The sequence below is a fragment of the Sciurus carolinensis genome, chromosome 5 (assembly GCF_902686445.1).
Source record: "Sciurus carolinensis chromosome 5, mSciCar1.2, whole genome shotgun sequence".
NCBI classification, from domain to species: domain Eukaryota; kingdom Metazoa; phylum Chordata; class Mammalia; order Rodentia; family Sciuridae; genus Sciurus; species Sciurus carolinensis.
The window spans coordinates 81,825,178-81,838,216 of record NC_062217.1 but is presented as its reverse complement, the minus strand read 5'-3'; the positions used below and the strand labels follow the sequence as shown (position 1 = coordinate 81,838,216).

The window sequence follows — 13,039 nt, the reverse complement described above, 5'->3', positions numbered from 1 at the left end:
TGAACAAATGTGATCTTTGTACAAGTAGAGACTTCCTTTAGTATTGCCTTAAGGATAATTGAGTTACTAAAAGAGGCATGGAAAAAATGGTTCTGGAGGGGTGGGAACACACTTTTAACTCTTTGTGTTTTAAACACATGGGCAATGTGAGTAAAATCTAAAAAAATATTCAAAATGCATAGTTAGTTTTTAAAATAAGGCAATCATTTTTTGTATAACAGAAATGGAGCAGCACTGTGAAAGAGTGAGCTGTGAGGCCACATTTTCTTTATCATGGAGGATTTTAATGTGCTAACTTCCCTCTTGTGGTCTCTTACAGCAAATTCCAGATGTATCTCCAACAGGAAGATATACAACCCTGGTGCCATTTATCATTATTTTAACAATTGCAGGCATCAAAGAGATTGTAGAAGATTTCGTAAGTGTTTGCTTTTTGATTACAACTGATAAATGTATGTGTTGCTTTGGATGATATGTTCAAGACAGGGAATTGGGCTGTAGCTTAGCCAGCCCCTAGACTGGTGATAGTATGTTTTGGGAGATAACTCGTACTTAGTGTCTTAGACCCATATAGTGATCCTGGGGCAGTGTCTGGACCCCCTTTGATGTTTATCACAGTTGTTTCTTAACTCCTGCTTTAAAGCTTGCTAATTTGGGTAGCAAATAAAACATTATAGTACTGCCTAGAAAAGCAGCTTTGTGCTTGCTACACCTGAGGGAATTTTACAAGAATCTTCCTTCTCACAGTTAACCTGGGGCATCTCCAAGTTGCTTGGCTACAGTCACATTCCTAATTTCACTCTTCTTTTCTTTCTCTGTCTCCCTCTCCTTTTCCCTCACATGCTCACATGCACACACTTGGTCTCCTGAACATATGTACATCTTTTGAGGAGTAGGTAAATCAATTAATGTAAGTTGAAAATGAAACCAGCTGTCTGTTGTTGGGCTTATTTTATTGAATCACTCTTCTAGTTTGTTCATAAATGAAAAGTGAGCAGTTTCACACTTCAAGGAGTTTGTTGACTGTTAGAACCAAAAACATAATCATTAAGCCAAAATAGAAAACATCTAAACTTAGTAAATGATAATAGATCACCAAATCATCAAATTGAATTTTACAGCAGTTAGTTTCTTTGTTTCCAGTTCCAAACCACCCGGCTTCCTCTTCTTTTTGTTCTATGGGGCATTGAACCCAGGGCCTTGCACATGTTAGGCAAGTGCTCTACCTGTGAGCCACATCCCCAGCCCTTTTTATTGTTTATTTTGAGACAGGATCTCATTAAATTGCTTAGGGCCTCACTAAGTTGCTCAGGTTGGCTTGGAACTTGTGATCCTCCTGCTTCAGTGTCCTGAGTTGCTGGGATTATAGGTGTGTCACCACCCCAGCAACCAAAGCTGATCTCCAACTTGGGATCCTCCTGCCTTAGCCTCCCAAGTACCTGGGATTAGAGTGCACCACTGCATCTGGCCCTGCCCCTTATTGTATCTTATTTCAGTTATTCATTTGGAACTTTCGAATCTAAAAATCCTTTGTTTCTTTCGGTAACAGAAGCGACACAAGGCAGACAATGCAGTTAACAAAAAGAAAACAATAGGTAAGATACCAGAGCCTATCATTTTTTTTTTTCTACTATAAACTTAAGATCTGGATTTAAGGAATTTTTAAGTAAGTAGTTAATGGTACTGAGATAAATTAGAAAAATAATGTTCATCCTGATAATTAATATTTGAACAGGACTTGTGTATTTTAGAATTTTAGAAAAGACTGTAATTATCATGAATTTTAGACAGTGTTTATTTCCATTGAAGTGTTTATGTCCCTGGTTCATAGTCTCTCCCTGTCTCCCTTTTCCTACTTCTTATTGTTTTGATTTTTTAGCTCTGGTTCTTTTTATTGTTGTTGTATTTGTGTGTTTGACATGTGACTTTTTTTCTGCTTCTGAGAGGAATATAAGTAGATTTTTGGGGGGAGTGTGGGTAGGTACTGGGGATTAAACCCAGGGGTGCTTACCCAGTGAGCCTCATTCACATTCCCGGCTCATTTTTTTTTTTTTTTTTTTTTTAAGACAGGGTCTCCCTAAGTAACTCAGAGCCTCACTATGTTGCTGAGGCTGACTTTGAACTTGTGATCTTCCTGCCTCAGCCTCCCAAGCTGCTGGGATTACAGGCATGCACCACTGTGCCTAGCATGTAGATTTTACTTACATATAAATATAAATACTTATGTGTTTGCAGTAATGTATGTATGTTACAGCAGTACATAGATCAGGGCTCCATTTTGGAGGGTGATGGTGTTATATTTTTCTGTCAAAGGATATGTTATGTGATGTAGAATTAGTAAATAGAAGTTCAAATGGAACCTTTTGGATTTTTAGGAAACTGCTTTTATTCTGATTATAACCAATATTAACTGATCAATTATTACTTTTTTCTTTTCCAGTGTTAAGAAATGGTATGTGGCATACCATTATGTGGAAAGAGGTAAAAACTAATTTTAAAGTTAATATTGGAAAGTATTGATTTGGAGACTTTTAGTGAATAGTTGGTATTAATTACAATAAAGTTTTCATTAAGGTCAGGTCATCTCCATTTTATGTAAGTTTTCCCATTAGATTTGGTCAGAACTGATAATGTGTTTCCTCCATTTCTGGCCACTTCTAGAATGTACCTGGTTGTGTTAGCTCAAGCTGTGAACTTCATTTCTCAAATTTCAAAACATTTTCTGGTTTCTTAGCCTAATATGAGAAACATTTTCCCTGGTCTTCTGTTGTTCTCTTGACCTAAATTCAAATGTTTAAGAGTTGTTGTTTTTAAACTTTGAGATTCTCATTTGTAATATTACTGGTGAAAGGTTATCACTAAATACAGAGTTTGAGTAGGAATCCCTGTTGGTTTGGTTTGACCAGTAGTTGCTGCTTTTAACTTTATGGTATCAAGAAATGATTTTTGTCCATGTTCCTGGAAGTATGACATGGGGAATGGTGTTCTTTGGTTGTTTGTAGTAATGAACAGGAAATTTAGGAGAAATCTACTCTGTTTCATTGGTATTTTGTATCTGGTAAAATTAGCTTTTTAGGCGATCCAAGATGGCGGCCTAGAGGGTGACTGCACCCCCAGTCGCTCCAGAACCCAGGAGTTAAGAAGGGGAGGCATTGAGAGACTCGGACTGAAATAGAGCCACGGGTGAGTCTGCCCACTGAGTAAAGCTCAGCCCGGGTGGCAGGCCCAGATAGAGGTGGCTTATCGGAGCCGGGCAGGGCAGCTAGAGTCATCCACAGGCAGTCCTGCGCACTCCGGCGGTGGGCCCCGCCCACACAGCCAGCTTCTCCAGGTTCTTGGAGCAGGCCCCCTAGTGAGAGCCTTTCTGACCAGAACAAGCTCCAAGTCCCGGAGCCAGTGCAGCGTACTCCCAGCATACTCCAGCACATAAGCAACTTCAGGGACCAGGATAGAGCAGCCAGAGACTTCCCCAAGCAGCCTCGACCCCTGCGGTGGGAGGTGCCTTTCAAGGCTAGCTTCTCGGAGCAGACCGCCCAGTGAGAGGCTTTCTACATAGAACCAGCCACAAGTCCCCGAATCAACGGAGACCTTCGATCCGCAAGCAGCCTCTGGGATCAGGGCAGGGCAGCCAGAGACCTCTTCAGGTGGCTCTGCCCACTCCGGCCGCAGGCTCTTTCCACGGGGCGTTCCAAGATGGCGGCCTAGAGGGTGACTGCATCCCCAGTCGCTCCAGAACCCAGGAGTTAAGAAGGGGAGGCATTGAGAGACTCGGACTGAAATAGAGCCACGGGTGAGTCTGCCCACTGGGTAAAGCTCGGCCCGGTGGCAGGCACAGATAGGGGTGGCTTATCAGAGCAGGGCAGGGCAGCTAGAGTCTTCCCCAGGTAGCCTTCCACACTCCGGCGGTGGGCTCCTCCAACACGGCCAGCTGCACGGTGCAGGCCCCCAGTGAGAGCCTTTCCGCACAGAGCCAGCTCCAAACCCTGGAACCAGTAGGGGGCTAGGGGCAGCTTTCTTTGGATGCACTGCATTATCAAATTCCTCCAAGACATCAGGCTACTGAAGGCTGGGAGGTGAAACACTGGAAATCTACCAGGACACTATAAGCCAATAGCGGAAATCTGCAATATCTCAGGGTCCCACTGACAGCTGACCAATATGAGAAAACAAGAGAAGAAAATGTCCCAAACAAACCTAGATACTACATCAATAAAATGCAATGACAGCACAGCAGAAGAAATGTCAGAAAGGGAGTTCAGAATGTACATAATTAAAACGATCAGAGAAGCAAATGAGGAGATGAAAGAGCATATCAGGCATTGAAGGAGGAGATGAAAGAGCAAATGCAGGCATTAAATGATGGCACCAATCAACAGTTAAAAGAGCAAATACGGGAAGCAAGAGATCATTTCAATAAAGAGTTAGAGATACTGAAAAAAAAGCAAACTGAAATACTTGAAATGAAGGAAACAATAAACCAAGTTAAAAACTCCATAGAAAGCATAACCAATAGGATAGAACACCTGGAAGACAGAACCTCAGACATTGAAGACAAATTATTTAATCTTGAAAACAAAGTTGGCCAAACAGAAAAAATGGTAAGAAATCATGAACAGAATCTACAAGAATTATGGGATATCATGAAAAGGCCAAATTTAAGAATTATTAGGATTGAGGAAGGCTTAGAGAAACAAACCAAAGGAATGAACAATCTATTCAATGAAATAATATCAGAAAATTTCCCAAATCTGAAATGAAATGGAAAACCAAGTACAAGAGGCTTATAGAACTCCAAACATACAAAATTACAACAGACCCACACCAAGGCACATTATTATGAAAATACCTAACATACAAAATAAAGACAGAATTTTAAAGGCCGCGAGAGAAAAGAATCAAATTACATTCAGAGGGAAACCAATAAGAATATCAGCAGATTTTTCAATCCAGACCCTAAAAGCTAGAAGGGCCTGGAACAACATATACCAAGCCCTGAAAGAAAACAGATGCCAACCAAGAATCTTATACCAAGCAAAAATTACCTTCAAATTTGACGATGAAATAAGATCCTTCCATGATAAACAAAAGCTAAAGGAATTTACAAAAAGAAAGCCAGCATTACAGAACATTCTCAGCAAAATATTCCATGAGGAAAAGATGAAAAACAACGATGCAAATCAGCAACAGGAGGCGCTAGCCTAAAGGAATAGCCAAATAAAGGAGAAACCAAATCATGTCAAAAACAAATATGAGTCAATTGACTGGGAATACAAATCATATCACAATAATAACCCTGAATGTTAATGGCCTGAACTCATCAATCAAAAGACATAGACTGGCAGATTGGATTAAAAAGAAAAATCCAACAATATGCTGCCTGCAAGAGACTCATCTCATAGAAAGAGACACCCATAGACTAAAGGTGAAAGGATGGGGAAAAACATACCATGCACACGGACACAGCAAAAAAGCTGGAGTATCCATCCTCATTTCAGATAATGTGGACTTCAAACCAAAACTAGTCAAAAGGGATGAAGAAGGACATTACATGCTGCTTAAGGGAAGCATAAATCAGCAAGACATAACAATCATAAATATCTTTGCCCTGAACATTGGCTCATCCACGTACGTCAAACAAGTCCTTCTCAATTCCAGAAATCAAATAGACCACAACACAATAATACTAGGCGATTTTAACACACCTCTCTCACCACTGGATAGATCATCCAAACAAAAATTGAATAAAGAAACTATAGATCTCAACAACACAATCAACAATTTAGACTTAACGGACATATATAGAATATACCATCCAACAAAGAACGAATACACTTTCTTCTCAGCAGCACATGGATCCTTCTCTAAAATAGACCATATTTTATGACACAAAGCTACTGTTAGCAAATACAAGAAGATAGAGATACTACCTTGTACTCTATCAGCTCATAATGGATTGAAATTAGAAATAAATGACAGAATAAAAAACAGAAACTTCTCCAATACCTGGAGATTAAATAATACACTATTATATGATGAATGGATAACAGAAGACATCAGGAGGGAAATAAAAAAATTCTTAGAAGTAAATGAGAACAAAGACACATCATATCAAAATCTCTGGGACACTATGAAAGCAGTACTTAGAGGAAGATTTATTTCATGGGGTGCATTCAAAAAAGAAGTAGAAATCAACAAATAAACGACTTAACACTACAGCTCAAAGTGCTAGAAAAAGAAGAGCAGACCAATACCAAAAGTAGTAGAAGACAGGAAATAGTTAAAATCAGAGCCGAAATCAACGAAATCAAAACAAAAGAAACAATTGGAAAAATTAACAAAATAAATAGTTGGTTCTTTGAAAAAATAAATAAAATTGATAAACCCTTAGCCACACTAACAAAGAGAAAGAGGGAGAAAACTCAAATTACTAAAATTTGGAATGAACAAGGAAACATCACAACAGACACGAGTGAAATACAAAACATAATTAGAAGCTATTTCGAAAATCTATACTCCAACAAAACAGAAAACCTCGAAGACATCAACAAATTTCTAGAGACATATGAATTACCTAAACTGAACGAGGAGGACATACACAACCTAAATAAACCAATTTCAAGCAATGAAATAGAAGAGGTCATCAAAAGCCTACCAACAAAGAAAAGTCCAGGACCAGATGGGTTCTCAGCCGAGTTCTACAAAACCTTTAAAGAAGAGCTCATTCCAATACTCCTCAAACTATTCCATGAAATAGAAGAGGAGGGAACCCTCCCAAACTCGTTCTATGAAGCCAATATCACCCTGATACCTAAACCAGAGAGAGACACATCGAGGAAAGAAAATTTCAGACCAATATCCTTAATGAACATCAACGCAAAAATTCTCAACAAAATTTTGGCAAATCGCATACAAATATATATTAAAAAGATAGTGCACCACGATCAAGTGGGTTTTATCCCTGGGATGCAAGGTTGGTTCAACATTCGGAAATCAATAAATGTCATTCACCATATCAACAGACTTAAAGTTAAGAATCGCATGATTATTTCAATAGATGCAGAAAAAGCATTCGATAAAATACAGCATCCCTTCATGCTCAAAACACTAGAAAAAATTGGGGTAGTGGGAACATTCCTTAACTTGTAAAGGCCATCTACGCTAAGCCCATGGCTAATATCATTCTAAATGGTGAAAAACTGAAAGCGTTCCCCGTAAAAACTGGAACAAGGCAGGGATGCCCTCTTTTACCACTTCTATTCAATATTGTCCTTGAGACTCTAGCCAGAGCAATTAGACAAACCAAAGAAATTAAAGGGATACGAATAGGAAAAGAAGAACTCAAACTATCCTTGTTCGCTGATGACATGATTATATATTTAGAGGAACCTGGAAATTCCACCAGAAAATTTTTAGAACTCATAAGTGAATTCAGTAAAGTAGCAGGTTACAAGATCAATGCTCATAAATCCAATGCATTTTTATACATAAGTGATGAATCTTCAGAAAGAGAAATTAGGAAAACTACCCCATTCACAATAGCATCGAAAAAAATAAAATACTTGGGAATCAATCTCACAAAAGAGGTGAAAGACCTCTACAATGAGAACTACAGAACTCTAAAGAAAGAAATTAAAGAAAACCTTAGAAGATGGAAAGTTCTCCCATGTTCCTGGATAGGCAGAATTAATATTGTCAAAATGGCTATACTACCTAAAGTGCTATACAGATCAATGCAATTACAATTAAAATCCCAATGATGTACCTTGCAGAAATAGAGCAAGCAATTATGAAATTCATCTGGAAGAATAAAAAACCTAGAATAGCTAAAGCAATCCTCAGTAGCAAGAGTGAAGCAGGGGGTATTGCAATACCAGATCTTCAACTCTACTACAAAGCAATAGTAACAAAAACGGCATGGTATTGGTACCAAAATAGACAGGTAGATCAATGGTACAGAATAGAGGACATGGACCCAAACCCAAATAAATACAATTTTCTCATACTAGACAAAGGGTCCAAAAATATGCAATGGAGAAAAGATAGCCTCTTCAACAAATGGTGCTGGGAAAACTGGAAAACCATATGCAACAGAATGAAATTAAACCCCTATCTCTCACCCTACACAAAACTCAACTCAAAATGGATCAAGGACCTCGGAATCAGACCAGAGACCCTGCATCTTATAGAAGAAAAAGTAGGTCCAAATCTTCAACTTGTTGGCTTAGAATCAGACTTCCTTAACAGGACTCCCATAGCACAAGAAATAAAAGCAAGAATCAACAACTGGGATATATTCTAACTAAATAGCTTTCTCTCAGCAAAGGAAACTATCAGCAATGTGAAGAGAGAGCCTACAGAGTGGGAGAATATCTTTGCCAACCATACTTCAGATAGAGCGCTAATTTCCAGAATCTATAAAGAACTCAAAAAACTCTACACAAAGAATACAAATAATCCAATCAACAAATGGGCTAAGGAAATGAACAGACACTTCACAGAAGAAGATGTACAAGTAATCAACAGATATATGAAAAAATGTTCAACATTCCTAGTAAAAAGGGAAATGCAAATCAAAACTACCCTAAGATTTCATCTCACCCCAATTAGAATGGTGATTATCAAGAACACAAGCAACAATAGGTGTTGGCGAGGATGTGGTGAAAAAGGAACACTCATACATTGCTGGTGAGGTTGCAAATTAGTGCAGCCACTCTGGAAAGCAGTGTGGAGATTCCTCAGAAAGCTTGGAATGGAAACACCATTTGACCCAGCTATCCCACTCCTTGGCCTATACCCTAAGGACTTAAAATCAGCATACTACAGAGATACAGCCACATCAATGTTCATTGCTGCTCAATTCACCATAGCCATATTGTGGAACCAACCTAGATGCCCTTCAGTTGATGAATGGATAAAGAAACTGTGGCATATATATACAATGGAATATTACTCCACCATGAAGAATGATAAAATTATGGCATTTACAGGCAAATGGATGAAATTGGAGAATATCATGCTAAGTGAGATAAGCCAATCTCAAAAAACTAAAGGACGAATGATCTCGCTGATAAGTGGATGAGGACATATAATGGGGGGTGGGAGGGGTTAGCATTAGGTTTAGAGTTAGGTTTAGGATTAGGGATAAGAAGAGCGGTAAGAATGAAGGAAAGAAGGACTGTATAGAGGGAAAAGAGGGGTGGGAGGGGTGGGGGGGAAGGAAAAATAATAATCAAACATCATTGCCCTATGTAAATGTATGATTACACAAATGGTATGCCTTGACTCTATGTACAAATAGAGAAACAACATGTATCCCATTTGTATACAATAAAAAAAAAATCTAAAAAAAAAAATTAGCTTTTTAAGTGAGTCTATTAAGTGGACCTTCTTAATGGATCTGAGATGTTTTTCAGGGATACTTATCATTAGTTGTCTCAATAGTCTCATTTGAAGCTGATGATTTTAAGAGAAACAGCTTTTTTAGAAGGTTAACTAAAAATAATTTTTATTGCTAAACAATTAGCAAACAGTTGGTCTTACATATTTGAAAAAAGTGACCAGGATATGGTGACTGCAACCTTCACTTTGGTTTTGTTTACTTTTTGCTTGGGTTTAGAAGATCCACCACCTTTTAAAGAAATTTCCCCTTTGTAGTGTTTTTCATAACACCTTAACCATTATAGCCATCTAGGGGTCTGGTGCTGCCTGCAGTCATCGGCCTCCCTGTCATCTGTAAGTGAAGTGTGGTGGCTCTTGATCAAGATATTGGAAATTGTTGACTTCAGGAAGAGAAGTGCTGTTAGTGCTGTAGGAAGTCAAGGGTTCCCATGGCCCTGGGGAATTGCCTCTCTATTTTTCTTCCTCAGAAAGGCTCTGTGTTAGTCAGCTTTCCATCACTGTGACCAAAATACCCGACAAGAATAACTTAAAGGAGGAAATGTTTATTTTGGCTCATGGTTTTAGAGATTTCAGTCCAGAGTTGGCCGAGTCCATTGCTCTGTGAGGCAGGACATCATGGTGCAGAGAGTGTGGTGGAGGGAAGCTGCTCCATTCATCATAGCCAGAAAGCACAGAGAGGAAGGGCAAAGGGGCTGTGTGGAAGAGTACCCGTCCAGGGCACATCCCCAGTGATCCACCTCCTCTGGCCATGTCCCACCTGCCTACAGTTACCACCCGGTTAGTTCGTTCAAACTAGGATGGATTGATTATGTTACAGCTGTCATAATCTAATCATTTTACCTCTGAACATTCCTGTGTTAACACAGGAGCTTTTGGGGGACACTTCATATCCCTAACAGGTATTAATAGTGGCCAGAGTAAAGAGTAATTTGGATCCATAGTATCTGACACTATTTAAAACAGTAGAAGATGGGATGATGGTCACAGATTTCTGGGTTCAGAAGTTGATGACCTCAAAGGTTCCTAAATCTTGTTTCTTATTTCCCACACACATTTGGGAGAAAAATACCAACAGCAACAACACACCTGTTAAATATCTTGCCCACATGCATCTTTATTTCAAATTCTAAATGCATTTTGTTTGTTTATCTAAATGTATCCGCTAGCCCAGGAAAATAGAGTATGGTGCCTTCCTTTGTCGTGTGGTAGTCCATAAAACTTGGCCAGAATTCTATCACCTAGGAGTCTGATAAAACACTGATCAAGCCCCCCTCCAAGATTTTCGGATACACTGGGTTCTAGAATTCGCATTTTTAACAAGTTTGTGGGAAGAGGCTGATGGGGATGATGTGGGGAGCACACTCAAGAACGAGTGTAGTAGTAGAGACAGTGGCATGCTGAATCCTATAGGGTATGTGCAGATTCCTTGGGAACATCGCCAGGGGGGGCAGCTAATCTGGGGCCATTGGTTCAGGTCAGGCAAGGCTTTTCTCAAAAGATGTTCAAGGAAGAAGGTGTGAAACTGAGTTGTTTGGGAGGACCAGGCACAGCGCACAACTTAGTATAGTTCAGAGTGAGTGTGGGGGTGTGGAAGATATGGGAGAGAGCAGTGGTAACAGGAGCCAAAAGCATTAACTCTAATCCCCAATGGATTGAGGCTCAAGCAGCCAACCCCTGGGGTGTAGCAGACCAGTTGTGGACCTGGACAGGCAACCTTCAGCTGGATCTCAACAACTCTGATCGCCTTGGAAAGGGTTTTCTGCCTGCTTCATCAGGACTTGAAGAATCCTGAGGCTAGAGTGACTTTAGGACCTGGAATGGTTTCTTTCCCACTGTATTAATTCTTTCAGATAGTATCACATATGCAAGGGGCAATCATGTATAAGAACACCAAATAGAAAATCATTCAAACCAAATTCCTAGATAAGTAGTTTCTCATATACATGAAACTTCTCAATATTTGGTTACTGGGTTGTATATATATATATATATATTTATTTATAAAGTAAAGATGAGATAAAGCTGAAGAAATAGCTCATTTTGGAGAGCGCTCGTTTAGCATGTGCATGGACCGCAAGGACCGAGGTTCAAATCCTGGGCCCCTCAGACGTGAAAGTAAAGACAAGATAGAGCCATAATTTTCCTTGTGTTCCCCATTTGAATTAGAACAAAAGTCTTTTTAAAACATTTCTTGAAATCAGAACTAATTTTTCTTTCTAGTGTTTTTAAAAATCAATTGCTGCTTCTGATTCTTCTTTGTAATTAAACCAAATCAATTATTTTTAGTTTTAAAAAACACTTTCAATTTACATAAATATCCCTTGCTTATCTACTGATGGTTGTTAAAATATCTCTGTAGCAGTGATTCTTTAACTTTGCTTTATCATGGAATATACTTTAATTATATGCCTTTCTTTTGCCTTTAAATTGAGTGCTAACTTACATCTTTGAATTGGGTACTAACTGTAAGTGTACAGGGTTCTAAAAAATAATTTTTACCATCCTTGTCTGTGTTGAGCCCAATTAGACTTCCCACATACTTTATAAGCAGTTCACAGCACTAATAGAACACCTTTCAGAAAACTGTCCCTTTTCTCAATAGTAGTTTCTTTGTTTGTTTGTTTGTTTTTGCAGTTTTGGGATTAAACCCAGTGCTTGTACAAGCTAGGCAAATGCTCTACCACTATGTCACACCCCCAGCTCCCAAAAGAAGATAGACCTGGGTACCTGCTGGTTTATACAATCTAGTAGTTTTTCACAAGTATCACATCATTTGAGTTTCTAAGAGAATAATATTAAGATTAGAATAGAAAACAGAGAACATTATGTACCCATTTTGCATTTTGCGATTATTACTGTACTAGGAGTCTTCCTTTTAGATATCATCAGAGAATTCTAATTCCCTTGACTTTGTCACTGATGGTGTCCATTCAGTGACACTCATACTGAGTAGGACTACACTCATGCACCTGTTTTGTGCCAGGTGCTGCATATGCCACCTTAAGAGTCAGTGTATTGTTTTCCCATTTCAGAAGTGAGGGCTCTGGAGTCCTGGGAGGTGAAGCAGCTTTCCAGGATCATAGAACTTGAATGTGTCTCTGAATTTGGGACTTGAGCTTGTGCTTGCTTGATTGGAAAACCCACATTCTCTCTAAGCTGGTGCTTCCTCTGAAATTATTTAAGCAGTTTTTAGACACTTGACCATGATGCTGTTTGGAGACTATAGCCAATTTCCTTGGCTTGTGATCTTCTGTCCAGTGGAGACTGTTCCTTAAGGTGGTTTTGGATTCTGGTCATAACTCTTTTTCTGGAATTTTTTTCAAGGCTGTAAAAATCTGTTTCATGTGGTTTATTTCTGGGGGGACCTTTAGATCACTGTTTATGGATGAATTTAGTATTTTCTTTTAATCAGAACACTGATCTTCCAGATTGCCCAGGTTTGAATTGGGTTCAGATACACTGGTTGTGTGACCTCAGCTAAGTTATTTTGTTTTGAGCCAAAGTTTCTTTATGTATAAGTAGAAAAATATATATGTGTTAACTCAGTTGATCCTCTCAGTATTCTCATGCAATATGCTGCTGTTCTTACTGTACAGATGAGAAAAGTGAGATACATGGAGTTTCTATGACTGTCTCAGTT

General features: G+C 39.0%; 1 protein-coding gene across 1 annotated transcript in view; it reads left to right on the top strand.

The window, feature by feature from the left end:
- Positions 1–13,039, top strand: part of Atp8a2 (ATPase phospholipid transporting 8A2) — a 651,599-nt gene that overhangs the window by 156,130 nt on the left and 482,430 nt on the right. The window contains exons 4-6 of the mRNA XM_047553899.1: positions 320–418; positions 1,550–1,595; positions 2,441–2,481. Of these exons, the coding sequence (XP_047409855.1) occupies positions 320–418; positions 1,550–1,595; positions 2,441–2,481 (186 nt within the window). The remainder of the gene's footprint in view (positions 1–319; positions 419–1,549; positions 1,596–2,440; positions 2,482–13,039) is intronic.